This window comes from Tupaia chinensis, unplaced genomic scaffold (genome assembly GCF_000334495.1).
Source record: "Tupaia chinensis unplaced genomic scaffold, TupChi_1.0 Scaffold000179_1, whole genome shotgun sequence".
Lineage (NCBI taxonomy): Eukaryota > Metazoa > Chordata > Mammalia > Scandentia > Tupaiidae > Tupaia > Tupaia belangeri.
In genome coordinates this window covers 2,868,716-2,891,325 of record NW_006159654.1, presented here as the reverse complement: position 1 = coordinate 2,891,325, position 22,610 = coordinate 2,868,716, and the positions used below count along the sequence as shown (strand labels likewise).

Sequence of the window (22,610 nt, the reverse complement as noted above, 5' to 3'; positions counted from 1 at the left end):
GAAAACACTCCTTGAAATGTTTACCTCCTGAGGTTATTATAATAAAGGCATAAAACTGGAAGACTTTGAAAATTCACTATGGTTTTAAGATATTTCAAAGTCTTTCATTATTACATTTCTGGAGCATCTCTGCTCCTAAGAAGTCTACCATACCACTGTTAGTGAGATCATCTCGTTAAGATTTTTCTTGTTTCCTTCAAATACCCTCATTTTCAAAGGTTAATTACCTGGTTGTAAAAGTGCACTCCAGAATGAAATTTAACCTATGAGTTCTCCATCTTGAAGTGAATATTCTTAGCAGTTTGTTTCAAAAATAGAAAGCCATCTGTTTAACCAATTTAAATACATACTTACAGAAGAATAAAAAAAAGGAATACAGAGGTTCATGGATTTTAAGCACTTTCAAGTATTTGTGAAACACATTATGACTTTGATGCTTGGAAAAATTATGAAGTGGTGCTTTCAGCTATAAATCAGCAGCAGCAAATAAAGCAGGGCTAGAAGTGGGGATATCTCTAGGACAAAATTTTTTTGATCATCTAAAATGTTGATCATTTGCGGGCCACAGAAAAGGAGAATTTATTATTTTTGAGTGGTTCAATTTCTTAGGGAGATAAAGAACATATAATTTGGGAGAACATCAAACAGAATGTGGTTCTTATTAATGTCACATAACCTTTCCAGCAAAACTTTTCCCTGCTCTAGTCTAGCTCCCATCAGAACCAAACTAAACATGTTGACAGCTACAAGTTAGGAAGGTGTTAGGCCAATAGTCTACCCTTTTGAGAAACTGGATCATTAACTCAATATCACTTAACTAGTTTTCTTCTTAAACCAAATACATGGGGACAGACTCTATTCTGCAGGGTTTAATCACACGTGAGTGGCAAAACTCACAGCTCCTGGAGCCGGCAGGTGGAGTGGTGGTTAAGCCACTAAACTCTCATATGGCAGACTGAGGTTCAAACCCAAACCTAGCAGCTTGCTTTCTTACTTTCCCTCTCTCTTTCTCTGTCTCTCTGGTGAGCACATGTACCCTAAAACAAAATTTAAAATAATAACAATAATAATCATGAATAAAATTAAAATAAATAATTCTTTAAAAAAAAAAAAAAAAGCTCCTCTTCAGCTGGATTTTTGTATGTTCGTGTCACTTGCATTATCATTAGTATGAATAAAACTGCTATTTTACACATTCAGAAGAGGCTAGACCTCAGTGCTTGTGGTTTGATATGTTCTCATAAAAATTATATTGTCTCTTGGGATCAGCAGAGGGCGTAATAGTTACGTTGCTAGATTCCCATGTAGTCGACTGTGGTTCAAATCCTGGACCCAGCAACTTAAAACTCACACTTGGCACATGTGCATGCGTGCCCAAAATCCCAAGAGGAAAATGGAAGAGAAGGGATTGTGGCATAGCCTTACCCCCTGAGGGGTGATTTCTCACCTTCTGTCTATCTCTCCAGCAGTGCATATGCCTTCTGGGAAAAAAAAATATATCTCCAAAAAAAAGTATTATATTGTCTTATTACAAATGTGTTTGTATGCTTTGATATGTTTTAGAATTGAATATTCTCCTCCAGAGCAGACTAAATTATAATTTTTTTACTGAACAGTCTTTGAATTACTTATTTTGTTTCTTAAACATTCATAGAAATCTAGAATTAACATTTTTATTTTTAGAATTTTCAAGAACATTAATGAACTCCAGTATCTAAAATTTACTTTATTCTAAGTCTCAATAAACATTTATTAAAGAATGAATGAATGAATCCAGTCACCTAAACTTGAAAACCCAATCCATAATCACGAAGTACTGTTGCTTAGAGTAGATCCCAAGACAAGTCTTCAAAAAACTAAGCTAGGGGACCAGCAGGTAGCATGGTGGTTAAGGCGCTGGACATTCCCACATGGCCAACCCCAGTTCAAATCCCGGACCTGGTGGCTTGCTTTCTCACTTCTCCCTCTCTCTCTGTGTCTCTCTCTGGTCAAATTAAAATAAATGAATGAATAAATAAAATTAAAAATAATTCCTTTAAAAAAAAAAAAACTAAGGTGGGGCCAACAGGTGGCATGGTGGTTAATGTGTTGTACTCCCACTGACCACAGTTCAAGTCCTGAACCTGGTGGCTTACTTTCTCTCTCTCTCTCTCTCTCTCTCTCTTTCTCTCTGTCTCTTTCTGGTCGATTTAAATTTAAATGAATAAATAGATAGATAAATAAGCTTATGTAGTTGAATCTGCTTCATTGTGAGTCTGAATTTCAGGAGAAAATGGTCTTAAAGTTTTTAAAAGATCCAGACAAAGAATTGTTTAGGCAGAGATTGAAAAAATAACAGATGAGACTAAAAATAAAGAATTGTTTAGGCAGAGATTGAAAAAATAATGGATGAGACTAAATATTTTTTTTAATTATTTTATTTAATTTTTTTCTTTTTTTCTTTCTTTCCTTTTGTTCCTTTCTTTCTTTCTTTATTTAAATTTGACCGCAGAGAAACAGAGTGACAGAGAGAGGGAGAAAGTGAGAAAGCAAGCTAGCAGGTCCAGGACTCAAACTGCTATTGACCGTGTAGGCAGTCCAACATCCTTAACCACTCTGCCACCTGCCGGCCCTGAGACTAAATATTAATAGAAGAAGTAGCTGGAACTTTCCCTTGCGTGAAAGAAGAGAACCATTGGGGCTAGCTCCTAAATCTCCTCTTGAGGTCATCCCTGCGTTGGTGAACCCAGAGTCATATTCCAGAGTTACATGGCTATCTATCAAAACAAAGCAAAAATGAATGAATGCCAACAATGCATTCAGGGATCACCATTCTCCCAAATGCCACCGCTCCTACTACTGCCACTGTGTCTAGTCCCATCTATTATTACAACAACAAACATATCCAAGTGGGAAGCCTGCTCACTAGTCTGTAACTTGAGACACCCAGCAAAGAACACTGAACCTGACATTGAAGATTCACGTTTCCAAGAGTCAATGATCCTATCCACTCATCTGGAGAGCAGAAGAAAGAAGACAATCAAGGCTGGATGCATGCAGGTTCCCAGTTTTTATTAAGGAACTTATATCAAACTCAACATACTATGCAGTGACTAATACCTCTATACCCGACAAGTTGTTAGCTCCTTAAAGGCAGAGACATTAACCTGGATTCACTTAACAATGACCTCCATAAAGCCCAAAGGCTCAGGTTTGACAGGTGGCATGGTGGTTAAGGCACTAGACTCCCAAATGGCCAACTGCAGTTCAAATCCCAGATCTGGAGGCTTGCTTTCTCACTCCCTGCCACCCACCACCACCCAACCCTCCCATCTCTCTGGTCAAAAAATAATAATGATGATGATGATGAATAAAATTAAATAAAATAATTCTAAAAAAAAAAAAAAAGCCCCAGTGGGGCTGGCACATGACATGGTGGTTAAGGCAGCTGGACTCCCACATGGCTGACCATGGTTCAAGTCCCAGACCTGGTAACTTGTTTTCTCACTTCCCCTCTCTCTCTGTCTCTCTCTGGTCAACTTTAAAAATAAATTAATTAATTAAATAAAATAATCACAATGAATAAAGTTAAATTAAATAATTATTTTTAAAAAAAACCCAAGGGCTTCCATACACCAAAAGTTTAATAAATATGGGGCAATTAAGTGAACAGCAGTAAATAAAAGAACCTGCATGTGTGAGTTTCATGCCTGCTTCTTACTACGTGACCTGGGTAACTTCTTTTTGCCTCATTATGCATTCACATCATCCCAAAAGGAGGCAGAGATAGAGGACAAGAAATTGTACTGTGACTCTTTCTCCTCTTCCTCCCTCTGTTTTTCTCTGGTGAGTGAGTGTGTCCTCCAGTAATATATTAATAATAATGATGATGATGATAATAGCGATATTTTACTGGGTAATTGGGAAAAATAAATGAGTTTATATGAGAAATATACTTAGAATAGGACCAGGCACATAGTATGGAAGAACTGCAAAAAGTATATTTTTAAAAAAATGGAATTAAGTATGAGTTTATTTTAATGCCAAAAAAAAAGTCCATGCATACTTTTTTATATATGCATTTTCTACAAACTTTTTGAACCCCTCCCACACATACACACACATATACATGCCACTATTATTATTTTTTGTACTACCTCTGATTTTGGTGTGGGGTAGAGCAGGGCCTTGACCAACTTCCAGAGCTTCACATAAGGTGTCCATCACCCTGAGTAAATGTCCCAACGATAAATCATCCTGCTTTTGTGAATGAAAAAACAAAGGTCACTACTCAATAAAATGAATTTCCCAAAAGGCTTGATGATTTGCAGTGTTCAAAAAGATCTTCCAGAGTGAAAATCTTGTCACTACTCTTGCCCTAAAATATATATTAAAAAAAAAATAAAAGTTGTATTGAAGTTACTGCCCAAGGTCCATTAACATTAAACATTAAAAAAAACTTACAATATTACACACATGATTTGCACAAAATACCATCGGTGTGATAGGTCTGGCCATGTTTCCCAGGCTAGTCTCAAACTGCTGTCCTCCTGCCTCAGCTCCTCAGTAGCTGGGACCACATGCACACGCCGCCACAGCACCCAGCTGGTGGTGATTTTGACAGGTACAAGGAGAATCCCAGCATTGCTAGCTGTTCACCAGGCTTAACCTCAGATGATGATTCAGCTAAACGCTATATTGGATTTCATCATTCCCATTCTCTCTGCTCCTGCAGTAACTCTTTGAGGAGGTTACAGTTATTAAGAGTGCCCTGTGTGCCTGAGTGTGTGCACTCTGGTCACCATGGAAACACGGTAAGGGGACCAGACATGGGGACATCTTAAAACAAAACAGCTGCATCAGAAGTGGTCAAAGCTCTATGCAATATGATAGCTGCTATTAAACCCCACTCTGAGCTTTTCTTGTCTTTGATGATTTCATTCTCCTCTCAATACTTCATCATTCTTTTCCTGACTTCAAGTCAGCCTCATAAAATCGGCCCAATTTTTGTTTGGGTTTCTATTAAAGGTTTGGTTATCTTGTTGTTGGTTTCAGGATGTTGGTGGGTTTGGTTTTGCTTTTGGTTTTTTTTTCTTTGTGTAGTTAGTCTGGGGAGATTGCAAAGTGAGGTGGACTCATCATGTTAAATTGTCTCACATAGAACTAGGAAATTTTTTTTTCTCCAGTATTCACCTGTTTTACAGCCACTGCACTGCACAGAACTTCCTCTTGGTAAGCAGCTGGAAATGCCCATGTGTGCTGCAACTGATTACTTTTTTTTCTGGCTCTGTGATATAGTCTTCTTTCCTGACACCTCTCATTCCATAGCGAGCGAAACGCCTCATTTCCACATCCGCGAATGGCATCCCTCAACAGCTTATTATTCACTATTGGAAGAGAATAAGAGCTGACATGCAGTGTTGACATAAAAAATATTCTCAAATTTTTTAATAAAAAATCTTTTTTTTTATTCTGACATTTAAGAATGTAATGCACTTTAAGATCCCTTGAAGCAGTTCTAAGACATTGTAAACCTACTTTTAGGGAAAGCATTTAAATGAAATGTTCCCCAGATTAACATACCTTAATTCCACCATTGTGTTTAGCATAATCTTTTCTTAGGGTGACAATGAATAAGCCATCTGTTAAAGGCTATTTAATGATGCGGAACCGAAGCCTAGACTTAGCCAGCCAACTCATTGGGACCTTTTCCAGCTCCCAAGGACCACCTGGGATTCATCTCAAGTCTCCGATTTCTGTGTTTCAAATCAGCCACTCAAAGATACTATTTGCTGTCAGCAAGTCCCTGATTTATTTAATCCTCCCCCAAAAAATGTCCTGAAATTCTCACAATTTAACCCCCTATTTGTCATGACGGCAACTCCTCTGTAATGACTAAATCACCCTCCAGCATTGTCAGGTGTTTGTGGAAGGTTCCTTGACGGTGCTGGTGGCCCGGGAAAGTAAGACCAACTCTTTGTAATATTAATGTGACTTTATCTTCTCAACAAGTCCCCAATAAGATTTTCTAAAATAGTATTTATCATCTGCACTAGTCCTCTCCAAACATAAGAATACTGAAGCATATTACAAGCTTATAATAGTGTGTGGAAACTCACTGTATCTTTACAGTTCTCACTTTAAGAATAGCATTACTGGGGCTGGCAGGTCCAGTGGTGGTTAAGGCACTGGACTCCCACATGGCCAACTGTGGTTAGAGTCCCGGACTTGGTGGCTTGCTTTCTCACTTTCCTTCTCTCTCTCTTGCTCTTGCTCTGACCTTCTCTGGTCAAATTAAAATATAAATAAATAAATAAAAAAAAAAAAAAAAAAAATTTTTAAAAAAAAAAAAAAAAAGAATAGCATACTGAGTCAGCCTATAGAACAGTGGTTAAGCACAGTTCATTGGGAACTGGATCCCGCCTGACCAGCTGCGGTTCAAATCTCAGACCTGGAGGCTTGAAAATTACACAGGCAGGTGTGTACATGCCCAAAATCCTGACAGAATGGGGGCAAAGTTCTCTTCTCTCTCTCTCTCTCACTCTCTTTCTTTCTCTCTTTCTGGCAAGTGCATGAACCTTTAGCAATAAAAAAAAAAATGGCACTACTAATTTAATCAATAATGTACTCACTGTTTTTTAGATTTAACAGTACAATGTAGGAAAAAAGGGATCAATCAGAATAAAAAGAAAAAGAATAAAACTACATAAAGTAAAAAGAGACAAGAAGGCTAATAAAAAAAAAACTTCCCTGACTGATTTTTTAAACAGTTATTTATTTTATTTTATTTATTCATTCATTTATTTTAATTTGACCAGAGAGAGAGGGAGAGAGTGGGAAAATGAAAAAGAAAGCTACCAGGTCCGGGACTCCAACCGTGGTTGGTCATGTGGGAGTGTCCAACGCCTTAACCACCACACCACCTGCTGGTCCCCCCCCATTGATTTAAAAATATATTGGAAAAGGCTAACAGGTGGCATGGTGGTTAAGGTACTGGATCCCACAGAACGACTCCAGGGTTCGAGTTCCAGACCCACCAGCTTGAAAATCAGTTCAGCCACATGTTTGTGCCAAAAATCCCAAGCGGAGAATAAAGGAGAAGGAACTGTGGCATGTCCATCCCCCCTCACTTTCTCTCTTTTTCTTTATTTCTCTCTGGTGAGCACAAGCACCCTATGGGGGAAAATATTTGCAAAGGTTAGCAGATAGCATGGTGGTTAAGGTGCTGGATCCCACATGGCCAGCTCTGCAGTCAAGTCCCAGAGGCAGGGACTTAAAAAAAACAGACAAGGCATGTGGGCATATTTGCCCAAAGTCTCCAGAGAAGAATGGAAGAGAAGGTTCTGCAGTATAGCTATCACCCTGCCCCTGAGGGTGATTTCTCTCTTCTGTCTCTCTCTGTCTCTCTCAAGCAGGTGCACATACCTTATGGCAAAAATCAAAAAAAAAAAAAATTCAGCAAAGAACTTTCAATTAGAGATAATTTGTCTTTTTCTTTTTCTTTTTCTTTTCTTTTTTTTTTTTTTTTTTTTTGAGAGGTTTTCGCTATAGGGCGCGTGCGTTCGCCAGAAAGACAGAGAGAGACAGAGAGACAGAAAGTGAGAAATCACCCCCCAGGGGAGATGGCCATGCTGCAATCCCTTCTCCTCCATTTTCCTCTCAGGATCTTGGGCACACACACACATGCACCTGGCGTGAGTTTAAGTCACTGGGTCCAGGACTCGAACCGCCGTCAACTACATGGGAGTCCAGTGATATAGCCATTACGCTAACTGCTGGTCCCAATTAGAGACCATTTAAAGAATGTAGACACAGAACATCAACAAGAAAATGGCAAAATTAGCATGGCTCCTCGTTGTAATTAAGAGATCTTGTCAGCCAAAAGAAGAAAAAAGGAGTAAAAATATTGATGACATGAAACCAACAGTAAATCAGTCAAGCTACCAGGTCCGGGACTTGAACTGCACAGTCAGCCAACTGGGATACAGCCATCTTAATCACCGTGCCATCAGCTGGTCCTGTATGAGTTTTTGTTGGTACAAAAAAGTTTTGAAATTTGGGTCTGGCCAATGTGCCACAGGACTAATGTAAGTTTCCTGCAAGACTGGAAGCCATAAAGCCAATCATGATTTCAGATCCCCAGGCATACTTGAAAACCTGCAAGGCACATGTAGGGGTCCACAGGATCCTGCTGGATGGCGCGGAAATGGATAGCAGCATGATGAGAGTCTATCAAAGTGCCTCTCTCCCTCTCTCTTTCTCCCTCTCTCCATCTCTCTCTCTCTCCCTCCCTCGCAGACACACAAATGCTCTATTACTCTATTGTTTAAAAAAATTTTCTTTGAAATGCATGTATTGTTTGTTTGCTTGTTTTGTTTTGTTTTGTTTTGTTTTTAGTTTTTGCTATAGGAAGTATACATTTGCTAGAGAGAGACAGACAGGGATAAAGAGAGAAAGTGAGAAATCACTCCCCAGAAGGGATGGCCACACCACAATCCCTTCTCCTCTAGGCTCCTCTCAGGATGTTGGACACCTGCTCAGTTGGGTCCTGCATGATTTTCAAGCTGCCAGGTCCAGGATTTGAAAGGCACAGCCAGTCATGTGGGATCCAACACCTTAACCTCCATGCCACCTGCTGGCCTCATCATGCATCATTTTATGAATAATATGCATTTCTATGAAATTTTTGAAGACATTCTGATATATAATTTATCAATAAGGAGCACAAATGTATAATTTGCAAACAAATATACTTAAAATTTTTTCACTGCTGGGGTGTGCCAGAAAAAGGTCAGAAAAAAAATCATTAAGAAAGGATGGTTTTTTTTAAGTATTTATTAAATTTTATTTGTTATTATGCTTTAGTTAGACCAGAGAGAGAAAGGGAAACTGAGAAAGCAAGCAGCCAGGTCCAGGACTCGAATCACGGCAGGCCATGTGGGAGTCTAGCTCCTCAACCGCCACACCACCTGTCGGCCTCTAGGGTTTTTTCTTTTTTTTTTTGGATGTTACTTTCTTCAGTTTAGACCTTTGTGTTAGGCATGAATATACCATACCACGCGTGACAAACAAGGCATCAGGCTATGTCTCCACTGACAGTCTAAAGGGTTGCTGTCGTGAGGACCATCTCCCCCTATCTTTCTAGAGCCTCTAGACAGCCAGAAGCCATTGCCTTCACCCCATCAACCCTGAGAGCTGGAAGCCAAGTCAGACTTCTCACACAGCTTATGAAGTCCCCAGGCAATCAACATCCCCACACTTAGCGGCTCAGGAAGGTAGCTGTGGCGTGTCACTCTAACATTGTCGAGTTACGCCCAAAACAATAGGTGGCATTTATTAAACACCTACTCTATGCCAGACCTTTTACCAAGGGCCTCGCGTGAACCATCTCACTACATATTATCACAACAAAGTGACTGAGTCTATGATTATGATCCACCTTTTACAGTTGGGATAGCTAAAGTGAACAATGTTAAAAAATCCTCCCAAGGTCCTACAGCTGATAATTGTAGTCAAGACTCAAAACCAGGCCTCTGACCCAAGGTCCCTGCTCTGAATCACTATGCAATCCTGCTTTACATGCATAGTAGTAGCTCTATGGAATGTCACTATTAAGATACCGTTACAAGAAAATTCACTTGAAAAATATTGCATTCTGGGACCAGCATTGTGGTTAAAGCAACTGGATTCGACATGGCCAACTGCGCTATTCAAGTGCCAAACTCAATGGCTTGAAAATCACGCCAGACATAACCCAAGAGGAGAATGGAGGAGCAAGGAAAGTGCCATGGTTCTCCCCTCGGGGGAGACCTTCTCACTTTTTCTCTCTCTCTCCTCTCCCCCTCACAACTTCCGGAGTGCAAGTGTCCTATCACCAAAATAACAACAACAAATCACATTCTAAATGTAATTTTTAAATTTTGTCTTTATTTATTAATTGAGACAGGGTCTTGCTATATTGCCCAGGCTAGCCTCTCATTCATGGTCCTGCCTCACTTCCTGAGTAGCTGGTATTACAGGCGTAGGCCACTACACTTCCTCATGGAAATTTTGTTTCCTCTTGAAATCAAAATATTCAGCAAAATACATCATCGATCTTGTAATAAACCTCAAAAGTAAATTATAATTGTATTGCAAGAATTATTTTTTACGAACTTTTTTTTTCAGGTTTCTGCCATAGAACATGTGTATTTGCAAGAGAGAGAAAGAGAGACAGAGAGACAGAGAGAGGGAAGGTAGAAAAGGGGCATGTCCATGCATTAATCCCTACTCTTCTGTTCTCCTGCCAAGATTTCAGGCACACACACACACATGCCTGCCATGAGTTTCAAGTTGCCAGATCTTGGTTGACCATGTGGAAGTCCAGTGCCTTAACTACCATGAGACCTGCTGACCACCGTAAAGAGATTTTGAAAAGTTCATCTTAATTCTTGAAACAACTGCTTTAATTTTTTTATGACACTAAGCAGAGCATAAGTAACAATAAAATAAAAATGTATACAGCTTACTATTTACTCAGATGTACCTGAGGTTCTAAGTTAAAACTTCTGGACCATCAGGTATATAGTGACTAAGGTGGCTGGGTCCCAGACGGCTGACTGTGAGGTTCGAGTCCCAACTTGGTAGCTTAAAAAACATGCCAGGTACATGGACATGTGCCCAAAATCCTGAGAGGAGAATGGAGAAGAAGGGATTGCAGCTTGGCAATCCAACAGCACCCACCAAGGGTGATTTTGCTTTCTGTCTCTCTGTCTCTCTGGCAAGCATACATACCCATAGCAAAAATCTCTCAAAAAAAAAAAAAAAACCACAAAAGGGCAGTGCATGAATGCAGTTACATCAAAACAATGTGACATTAAGATATTTAAGCAGGGACCAGCAGTTAGTGTAATGGCTATGTCGCTGGACTCCCACATAGTCGACCGCGGTTCGAGTCCCAGACCCAGTGGCTTAAGCTCATGCCAGGTGCGTGTGCGTGCGTGGCCAAGATCCTGAAAGGAGAATGGACGAGAAGGGATTGCAGCGTGATCATCCCCCCTGGGGGGTGATTTCTCGCTTTCTGTCTCTCTGTCTCTCTGTCTGGTGAGCACATGCGCCCTATAGCAAAAACCTCTCCAAAAAAAAAAAAATGATATTGAAGCAGAGACAAGCCTAGTGAGTTGCACCATGCACTCTTTATTCTGTAACTTTTACTAATATAAAGCAAGTGGGAGATTCGAGGGAAAAAAAATAGAAATGGTAATGTCAACAGATAATTGCTTCTGAGGGCAAATTGCCCTCCAAGACTGTGTGTTCTCAGAGAGGTAGACTGAGGACTCTGGAGTTTTTCTTCTCAGATGTTCCCATCAGAAATACCTACATCATGGTTTCAAAGCACAGCTCACACCACACAGACTCAAATGCCACGCTGTTACCAAGACTATTCTCTTGCTGATGAACCATCATATTTATCTTTATAAGCACTTCATTAAATATCACTCGCTCTGTAAAAAGAAATATTCAGCATTCAAATAACCAAGCAATTCAATAGACCAATATGAAGCATAAATTTAGTAATAAGGCAAAAATAGTCTTTTGATTAAATTCCATAATTTTATTACTGACATCATCTTTATTTGAACAGCACAAGATACATAGAACTTAGCAATGTTGGGAAAAGCAGAAAGAATTACTAGGAATGTAAGGAGGCAGTTTCCTGCTTTATTTATTCCAGATTAATCACAGTTAAGCTGCCTGTTTTCTTCCAGAAAAAGCTTTTTCACTTTTTTTCTCAGCAAGTCAGAGTTTATGGAAATCATCTCATGGATATACTTTATTCTTCCAGTTCAACACCAGTTCAATGCTTCACACATTAGATGTTACACCATGCACTCATTTAAAAAGAACAATGGCATAGGTGATAGAAGGTCCTTAAATTTTAACCTAATATTTAAAAATCTCAGTTGCTAATAGCTTGCCATAAAAAAGAACTTCCATATAATTCCTTGGTTGGGCCTCTTCATTTAGTGAACATAGGTTTCAAAGTCACTAAAATTGAAGAAAACAAAAACAATCTATTTGATTATGTGGATCCATTTTTTTATTCTCCTCTTTATAGACAGAGTCATATCCTGCCTCCACAAACTTTTTCAGATTTTTGTGTCCCTGTCTTATTTTGTGTATACCTCTTTAAGCCATCATGTCATAGCAGTAGTTAAAAAAGCAGTTGCTCCTTTTCTCTGATTTTACATTTTAATGAAAAAAAATTTTAGGTGGACCATTAGCAGTCTCACAAGGAAACTGTTTTCTAGTGGATTCCACAGAGGGTACTCAGTCTTTCCAAAGCTCTGTCCATTTGTCCTCCAGCACAAATAGAGAATCCTATTACCTACCAAGGTATTAGGAAAGTACTCCCAGCTGAAAGCATTTATTCAATTCCAATTATTTGAAAGTCTAAAATACTAAGGATGGTATTATTCCAGGAGCTACTGTTTAAAACAATGCAATGCCTGTTCAGAGTGAGAAATCAGTACTTGAAAATCTGAGTTGTTTTAAAATATAATAACTGAGCATCCCAAAACAGAATTCCTAAAGCATTTCTATGCCAGGCACATGTTTTCAATTTCAGTAACATTGGCTTACCTAAATAAATATGTAGAACTTAATCATTGTTCTCTATATGCTGATATTTTTGAAAATTACTCAATTTTAGCGAGTTGGCAGAGAGGCTAATGAATAATAATGTAGAAGAAATACGAATCTGTCAGTATAAAGTTGCTGTGGTTTCTAAGCGTTGCAAAATGCTGTGTTGAAAAATATTCCATTAAAAAATAATCGAAAACTGTTCTGATTTTAGAAGAAATGAATGCAACCATATTATAGGATAACATCAGATAAAAAGCAATTCTGTTTCCTCTACATCCTGTTGGTTGGCATTTATATGAGAATAATAATGCTTTAGGGCCATTTTCATAGTTGTTCACTTAAAGCGAGATTAACATCAAAATCTTCCTAATTATCTGAGATCACCCATTTGAATGTGGTGTGGTAAAACATGTTAATGGTTAAGAAGCCCTAGCAGTTTTAATACTAACCAGATTAACACACATGAAAGTAGCATTATAATTTGTGAATTTAATATTATGCCAGGCCAAAAAAAAAAGTGGTTTTTTTGTTTGTTTTTTTCTTTTTTGTGAAAGGGGAATTCTTAAGAAATAGTACCCTTCCAGTTACTGCTTCCTAGATCTTCCGATAGTAAAAGATCCGCTAGAAAACTGTGTAAGAGAAATACATGAGCGTTGCATGACTGTGTGGACTTAAAACATGACTCTGCAGCTTTATCATCACACACTTTTATGAAACCATCATTTTTGTGGTTTATTTTCAATAAGATCGAGAACCAAAATATTACAGTAGGAGGGTGATACAGAGTAGTGAAAACACAACCCAGGTGGGATCATAAACCAAAACATTTAGAAGCATAAAAAAGAGACTGCTTATTGGTCAGAATAGCTATGAATTTATTTTATGACCACTAGCAAACAAATGTACGTGCATACCCTACACTACCTACAATAATAAAGAAGCATATTTTAACAGGTACTCCAGAGTCTCAGAATTCTTTCTCTGCCTCAATGTGCCACCTTCTACAGAAGTCATCATGAGAGGAAGATGGATATTCGTTTAGGAAGTAGTATGAAATCATGAAATAATTACTCAAGTCACACCCATCTTTCTTGAACCCATGTGAACAGGACTGCACATCCAAGACCCTATTATTGGGTAATCCTTGTTCCCCACTGTAAGAGTCAGGGTGGGGGGGGGGAACCTTGGAAACTGAAGTGTAACAAGTACAGGTGTCTTCCCCTAAGAGATGGAGACTGTGTTATAAGACAGTATCTGTGTAACTTCAACAGTGCCTGGAAAGAGCGGTGGGGGGTGTCAGATTGAAATCGCGTTGTCTCCACTTAGGCAGAGAGAATTCATAAAAAGAGATTTATTGTCATATGCTCTCTTTGAAATGGAGTATTCGCTTTTTCCTTTAAAAGTGCTCCTCAGTATAGAGCTGAGTAAATATTACAATTTTGTTAAAGGGCAGCCAAGATTTAATTGTCTGTGAAATATAAGGGCTTAAGACCTGATTTGAGTTAACTACTGTTCTGCTGACACAAACTCGCCTGTCCTGGGGGGTGACCGAGCGCACTCACAGGCTGATTTACACCGAAGAGCTCTCTCCAAAGAATGAATAGGGAGCTAGGGCCAGCCACGCGTCTGCAGAGCCTTCCGAAGGACGGGGAGCTTTCCTCTTCCTGCGGCAGACTTAAAGTGACTGGGTGCAAAAAAGACAACCCATCAGCAGCAACGGGAAACAGAACAGATCAAGCTAGCCGTTTCACAGCAGGAAAGGAGGAGAAATCCGGGAACCGCTAAGTCGTACTGAAGAAAAATGCACCGGGGATAGGACAGAGGAGGAAAGGACCGAGTGGGGCCAGAAAAGAAGCTGGTAGGGACCCGACGCTGATTTCCACGTCAATTGCACGCTTCATTATTATCGCCTCTGTCCTCAGTGGATCGCTTCGGAACCTGCAAAGCGCTTCTCCTTGACGCTGCTCTGCGCGCCCTGCACGCGGGTTTAGGGGGGACTGCCCCGCCAACCGCCGCCGCCCGTCGGCTCCCCCTTCCACCCCCTCGCCTCCCTGCAGCCGCTCGGCCGGTCGCTGCCTCCACCCGCCCAGGGTGCGGAGGAGGAAGCCGGCGGGCGCAGAGCCGCTCGGCCGTCCGCTGCCTCCACCCGCCAAGGGTGCGGAGGAGAAAGCCGGCGGCTGTAGATCTGCCCCCGTGGCGCGGCAGCCGCAAGCCAACCCGTAATTGCAAAGCAAACAAGGCTGAAATATTGGATTGGTCTCAATCGTGACAAGATCTACGCTTTTGCCGCCAATTTGTTTGTGCAGCTCTATTTAAAGGCACTTGATTGAGGAAATGTTGAAAATAGCGGCGAGGGTTTCCCTAATGAGACCTCAGGAGGGAAGCCGCGGCCTTCGCCCAGCGCAGGGGGTGGGGAGGTGAGGGTGGGAGAGGGGACCCGGTTAACCCCTTCCTGCCCGCCTGGGGCGAAAAGTCCTCGGGAACTTTCTTAGGGGAACAGGGATCTACTCCACCCATAGCCCAGGACCTCCCGGACCCGAGCAGCGGAGACCCGGCCTCCTGCACGTCGGGAACCAGGAGGGGAGAGCGACCAGAAGAAGAATTGAACCGGCCTGGGAGGGGCGGCCCAGCAGCCCCAGCGGGCGAAGATCCGGCGGCCTAAGTCTGCATGGCGTCTCCGGCAGCACCTCTGCTCCCCAACATTCCTAAACACCCGCACCTCGCTCCCCCGAGCCCATCGTCCTGGGACAACAGAGACCCTGGCGATTGCGGAGGAGCCGCGTTTCTCACTAGGCGAGGGCACCGAGGCCGGGGATGCCCTTCTCCACGAAGGGGTGAGAGGAGCGTCCCCGCGGGGGCAGCGTGACAAAGCCCACCTGGCCCGGCTGGAACCCATCACCGTCGGGCTGGGTCTTCAGGCAGCCAGCTGGAAGGGAGAGGAGAAAACCAAAGCGGCAGGAAGAGAAAATACACGAACACTTAGCGCAGCCTGTGTCGGGGCCTGGCTCTGCCGTGCGCCTTGGTGTCATTTCATGTCGCCCACACGTTGCGGTCGGTGTCATTCTCCCTGTAGTGTAGATGGGGAAACTAAGGCTTAGGAGACACCGAGGGACTTGCCTGAGATCACGCAGACAGCCCTGGGGAGCCCAGAGTCACCCCTGCCCAGCCGAGACCCCTCGGAAGCGCAGGGTGTTGGGAATGGGACTGGACAGACCAGTTCCGGCGTGGGCCTCGGACTCTCCACCCAGCGCCGGCTGACTGGCTCACGCCGGCCCCTTGGTGCAGCCGTTGATCTGGGAGAAGGTTTCCTCCTTTCTCCAACCACCTGGGGGTTCAGGTCTGTTCTGTTCCCGAATGAACGACTTCCGGCACCTCTACTTGTTCTAGCCGCTTTCAAAATAAAGGAAACCAATCCAATAGCAGCTAGAATGCCCACAATTCACCCCATTTCTCTAAATCATCCCGGACCACAGGTGGTTTAAGCACCTTCTTTGTACAGTGGTTGATTGGCTGTCAGTGAGCCTGCCCTCATAGGGTGCTACAGATGTGTGGCCAGAGACCTACCAAGAAGAATATGAGCACACCAGAAAGGAACTCAGAAGACTTGATTTGGGAAGAGAGGGGAAGCAGTGTCCGGAAAGGCTTCCTGGAAGAGGTGCTTTTAGGGTAGGCCTAGAAAAAAACAAAGTGTGGACTCTCCAGCATGGCAGAGAGATGAGCAATCTCCAGATATGTAGCAAGTCAAGGGGTGCCTGACCCGCAGTTGGGGACAGTGGGGGCAGATGTCACACTTTGACCACCTGCAGCCATTCCCTAACTATCCCGCCCTAACTTGGAGAACTTCAGGCTGATTAACCCCGGAGCCAAAGTTCCAGCTCCTTTTGGAATCTAAGGCTTGGAGACAGCCCAGTGGGTAGACTTTGATTGAACTTCCGCCTTGGAAATAGGCCAAAGGGGAGTCGTCAAGGGCAGAAACAGAAAAATGGCGCTAGGGGCGCTCTCACCAAAGCTCCTAACTAGGAGAGCCACGCATTCCCGCCCTTTTCTCCCGCTGGGATCTGGCCTGAGCTACCTGGGCCAACCTGAACTTTGTCTTTCTGAAGTCAGTCTGGAAGAGGGTAGACTGGAAGAGGGAAGAGTGGGGAGCGGAGTAGGCTTGACTGGTTCTGGTACTTCTTTAAGAACGATCTGCACCTTCTGTCAGCAAAACAAAAAAGCATCAGTCACATCAACTTAGCAAAGTCTCCAAATGTATTCTAAATGGAATTCTGGGTTTTGTGGTGTGTGTGTGTGTGTGTGTGTGTGTGTGTGTTGTATGCAACCAATTTCTTCGTTTGAAGTTGGATACTTTGCAAGCAAAATGCAATTCCATTTTTTTGTTCCTCGAGGTTTTGGCCTGTGTTAACTTAAGTGGGCACTGACACAAGTATTAAAAAGAAAACCATTCTCTTCTGGAAAATGGAACAAAGTAGCGCCTCTCCAATCATGCTGCAGATACATAATCTGTAACAACAAATTAACCTCTCATGCTGCGCATTTCTAGCAAGCATCCTGCCTTCTCTGTTTACGTTATAACTTTTCTGCCTGCAATTATTTTTATTTTAATTTTCTGTCACTTTAACACAAACCAGAGCCTTGTCTTTTAATGTTTTGTACACAACATGTTCGTTTTGATAAGATGTTCTTTCCTATCCTCTTTTAGCTTGCCTTGCCTTGTTTAGAGTTCTGTATCGGGAGTTTCTAATATTTCTCCCTCTTTTTTTTTTTTTTTTTTTTAAGAACGTGTCCCTGTCTTGCTTTATTTGTTTGTGTGAAATTTAGTTTGAAAGGAGATCAGAGAGAGCAGGAGGGGTTTGTAATAAGAGAATGACCGAATGACCCACAGGCTGATTATCTATCATTAACTGGAGACTCGGTGTACCCAAATTACCAGGGAGACCTCAGTCTGCCGGATCCTCACCCGGCCAGAAAGCAAGAGTGGAATGCACACGCTGAACCGAGCTCATGGCATTGCAAACGAGGACACTCTATTCATACAACATTTTCTTAAGGAGCTTTCCTTCAAAACTCAACTCAAGCTCAATAGACAAATTTATTAGCTTCTAATATGGTGTACAGGCAAAAAAAAATCTCTGCCGAAAGACTAACTTTCACATTCTCATAACCAACTTTTTCGTGATGTTTCCTTAGGAGCAAAATTGCAGTTAATTGTCTAAGCTCCAGAGAATATTGAGAAATCAAGCCAAGCTGCTTTTGATCTACTCATGCTGCTAAACCCCAGCCTTGTAAAAATCGAGGTTTGCCATTAATATTGACAATAAAAGTGTTTCTTTTTGTTAACCTGAAACCTAACCATCCTGGCTCAAGTCCCTTGTCTATAAGCAAAGGCCTGAGAAGAAAGAAGGGAAGTTTTAGAAGAAACTGTCAGAGCTAAAGAAATCCATTCCTTTGCAAGGGAAGCTACAGAACAAGACTTCCCAGGAATGTGAGCTGCACAGCAGTTGGAACTGGGAATGCTCCCGGGCCTCAATTCACAGCAAATCTTTCAATCGCATAAATGGTTTCTCCAAAATCTCACCTTTTAATTTTCCATGTGCGTGAGTACTTCATTCTGAACCCCAGGCTGCATTGCAGGCTAGCTAAAGCCCATTATTTGCTATTTCCATCGAACCTGCATGCAAAAATAACACCCCTCATTTCAATGTTGGATCATGTCCTCCTCTCAGCTTGAAAGAAAATATTGCTAGTCTATGTAATTTGCTCGACAATCGCGCAGTGGACTATTTAACATACATCCCGTGGGGTGTATTTTTGATGCCACTTTTGCCTTCGACTCTATATTTTACTATAGAATAGCAAAGATCAGATTTACCGCACCTCTTAAGGCAAGCATAATAACATTTCTTATATATAGACATCTGTGAGGCCTTTCTACAGAATTATCTATCGTATGTTGGCTTTTCTCTGGATAAGCATTTTAGCTTAACAGACAGAACTGGATACCTGGCAATTTAGTTCTCTCTTATCAATGAAAACCCTCCAGAGCAACAACGACCTATCTAACAGTTAATGTGAGGCTCCTTGATAATTTGGATAAAATGGAAATTCTACTGCCTATCATGTTAGATATTAATTTTTTTCCCAAAAGCCTTAAGGATGAACCAGTATCTCGTTCTTTCATGCCTGTCTCGGGTTTGGTGACAGCAAAAACCTTGTAAAGCCAAATATTGTGGAAGAGCAAATTACAAGGGAGGGAAGGAGAGAAGAAGGAACGAAGTGGGAAAAGAAAGAGGGAGGGGAGGAGGGAGAGGGTAGAGGGCTAATGTGCGGAGACCAAGCAAGTCCTGCTTTTCTCCACTGACTTAACTATCCCCTAATCAGAACTGGACTGAAGGATTATTGACAATCCACCTCTCCACAGACATCCCTTCCGGCTGACCCAGCCCCTCCCAACTCCATCTCCACAGATCTGCTCTTGACTGAAGAGGTGGGAAAGAAAGAGAAGGAAGGAAGGAGAGAAGGAGGGAAGGAAGGAGGAGAGAAAAAGAGGAAGGAGAAAGAGGGCCCACTCCCCAAATGTCCCACTCCCACACCCCCAAAAAAACCTGTTTCTCAGAAGAAATCAAAATTCTCTAAGAGTCAAGAGTATCTTTTCCTGCCCTTCATTTTTGAAATAGTAGAACATGATGATGCTTTGAGCACGACCTCATTTGTGGACCCACTGTCACTTGTCTCCGCTGTAGACAAGTATGTCCCAAAGGAAAACAAGAAAAGCTGGGACTATAAAACTCCAGGTAAAAAGAGACCTTGCTGCCATATAAACATTGTTCTGCATGTCCTAACCATTGCGGACTAAGTGGCTAATGGGTATAACGACTCAGTTGCTCCCTAGCAATGAAAGGATGCAGAGGCACCAGAGTGGAGCAGGAAGCCCTGTCCTTGTAATAGGGAGAGTTGAGGGTGCACCTTTAAGAACACAGTGCTTTTTCTGTCACCTTCTGTGGTTCTTAGGGTATTCACAGGCTCACCTGACATAAGAGCATTATTCCTACTTAAGGAAATGCTCAGATGCGCTTTTACTACATTGGTTAGGAAAAGAAGTTAAAAATGAGATTTGAAGGATGATGAAGGGAATTGAGCTATAATTCCCACATGTTTAGAATGGGTGTTTATAGGGCCAGCAGGTGGCGTGGTGGTTAAAGGCACTGAACTCCCACAAGGCTGACTGTGGTTGAGTTCCCAGACCTTGCAGCTTGCTTTTTCACTTTCTCTCTCTCTCTCTCTCTCTCTCTCTCTCGTCAAATTTAAAAAATAATAAGATCAAATTGAATTAAATAAATAAATGTCTTTTTTTTAAATGTGTGTTTATGGCCCCCTGGCCTGGTTCTATTCAGGTCCTGTTTATTTTGAGTTCTCATGAGCAAAACACCAGATCTGAACTACTCTTACCTTTAAAATAACAAATACCTTGAAAAGATCTGTATTTTCCCTTAAGATCGAAGGATATTTTTTTTAGCTTAGTTTCAATCAAGTTGATTTTCAAAAGTAATTTCTTATGAGACCGAAATGTTTACAAGGGAGTACTCAACCTGTCCCACCTCTTTGAATCTTTTCCAGGGGAAGAAAAAGAGTGAAGAGAAGGAGGCAAGAGACATGGTACGAAATAAAAGTGTGAGCCAGGGTCTGTTCGCTTGGTTGGAGGCAGATGTGATCACAGCACAGTGGATGCGCCATCAGCTACACCCAAGACTTCAGACACAGAATGGCAAGCACTCCCCCAAATCAGGTGGCCTCCTTGCAAAGCAGACTCTGACCTGGGCAAGCCTGGGGGTGGCTTAGCCCTGGGCCCTGGAGGAGAGGTAGAGAAGGTCCCCAGCCAAGATTATTCCTCCCATGGGCACCGAGGGCAGTATTGCAGTTCTCTAGGTCCTTTGAGTTCTCCTCACCTGTGCCCTTTAGAAAACAGCGTGCTAGGGGCTGGGGGCGGGGGAGGGGATACAGAGTACAGCCCAAGGCTGAGACCCCCAAACTGACATGTAGAGTCAAGGACTGTACCCTTCTCTTTTCTTCTCCCACTTTCTCCTTCACCACCAAAACCAGTGTCTCTTCTATCAACTCCACTACCGTAACCTCCATAATAACCACCCTGGGGGGAGGGGGAGCTCAAGATGGCATCTTTGTCTCATGGTTTTCCAAAGCAGCAGGCTAACCCACTATCCAGGAGACCTGGAGCAAAACATGCCAAAGGACACCGAAAAGAAAAAGTGATTGCATTTGTGTTCAGGTAGAGTTCAGTTAAGAACAGCCGGCCTCCCAGAGTCAGTCACTCCATTTGAGCCACCACTAGAGTTCACCCATTTGTCCCCTCTCTCTAACCCACCTACAGGTCACCTTTCAGATCATGCCTGCTGTCCATGGCCTCTAGGTTTGGGTTGCTGAGATCCACAAACCCTTAGACCTCTAGGTTGTGACAAATGATTGATAATGATGCTGTTGGCGGCCACTGATCTTCAGGTTAGTGTTCCTTACAGCTTTTTCCTGCCTGTGTTTCCATTTCTTTTATCCCTTGTGATACTATCCAGGGCAAGGAATCGACGAATCCATTTTTTATTTCTATTAAAAGAGCACGGAAAGACTAGCAATGGTAAGTTTTGATGCCTTCACTACGGAGGCCACTTGCCTCTGGTGACAGAGCATCTTCTGTCTCCAATCCAGCCCTCCTCTGGCCTCTACTTCCTTCAATCTCCCAAACTCTGAGTCTGAAAGTGGTCAACCAAATACTCCCCTTGCATTTCTATGTATTCCCAGCCCATACAACCATCTTATTTTTTCCTACCTGCTTCCAAGAGCTAAGGAGATTTTTATAAACATTTTTTAAGTGTATCAAATGTCAGAAAAATTGAACCGCCAGCATTTACATATTCAGGGCTTTCCTTCCATTAAACATGTAAACAGAACCTCTTTCACATTACCTGCATTGTTCTGTTTGTAAAAACAGAATTCAAAGAGACTGTCTTTGTGCTCAAAAATGCAGATCTGCCTGAGTGGGGGTGTACAGCTGCCACGGTGATTTTGTCGCAAATCCTGAATGTAAGCCTCTGGTTTTCCAGCAAGCCCGGTTTCAGCCACTTCCCCTTCCCTGTTCTTTGCCCTAGCCTCTCTGCTGGGGAAACTGACCCTTCGCGGAGTGGGAGATGGGTCCTGCACCAACTCCCAGCCTGGGTTTTTAAGTCGCTCTAAGTTCCCTCTTTTCTCCTGCCTAGTCGTGGCAAACCTAAAAAAAAAAAAAAAAAAAAAAAGTAACTATGTATTTCTCAGAGCTGCTGTCCAGGACTCGGGTTAGTAGCGGGCAGGCCCCGGGGCACCGAGTCCATGGTTGCACCAGGGTCGGGCACCCTCCATTCGCGCTGGCCCTGTCTTCCAGTGAGAACCACGTAGCTGGCGGCCAGCAACCGGTGGACAAGAAAAGGACTGTCCGCCAAGAGTTCTTTGGGTGGAGCTCCCTTTCTGGTTTGGGGCTAGACTCTGCTGCCCCAAATGGGGATACTCGTGGTGGGAGCCATTGAGCCCCCTTGGGTTATCCTTACAGGCCCAGTGGAGAATCTCAGACCGCCAGGCCGCTGTAGTTTCTGCGTACTCTGCCCCCGCTCCCTCTAATTTACAGCCAGCGGCTCCTGTTGAAACCCTTTTCCACACGGAACTCCATGGGTGGGGGGGAGCTCCTCCTGGACACATTAGCCTTCTCTCCACGCTCAGGGCCAAGCCTGGGGGTGGTTTCAGGTCCTGCCATTGACCACCCCTGGCATCGCGCCTGGGTGCCCTAGGCCCGACGCCTTATAAGTAGAGATCCATTTTCCGTTATAATGCGTTCAAGATCACCAAGGCCAGCAGTCTAAACATCCACGAGCCGTCCTCCCGGCCTGCCTCTTAAACTGGCGTTTAATGGTTCCCCTCCGATAACTAAACCTGCTTTCTACAGATGCCCGCTTTTATGGGGGGGGGGAGGG

The 22,610-nt window shown here is 42.7% G+C and overlaps 1 protein-coding gene across 1 annotated transcript in view; it reads right to left on the bottom strand.

The window, feature by feature from the left end:
* The window catches only part of LOC102493215 (uncharacterized), a 28,344-nt gene that overhangs the window by 4,227 nt on the left and 1,507 nt on the right, over positions 1-22,610 (bottom strand). The window contains exons 5-6 of the mRNA XM_027771042.1: positions 5,173-5,366; positions 4,137-4,239 (exon numbers count right to left, since the gene is read on the bottom strand). Of these exons, the coding sequence (XP_027626843.1) occupies positions 4,137-4,239; positions 5,173-5,366 (297 nt within the window). The remainder of the gene's footprint in view (positions 1-4,136; positions 4,240-5,172; positions 5,367-22,610) is intronic.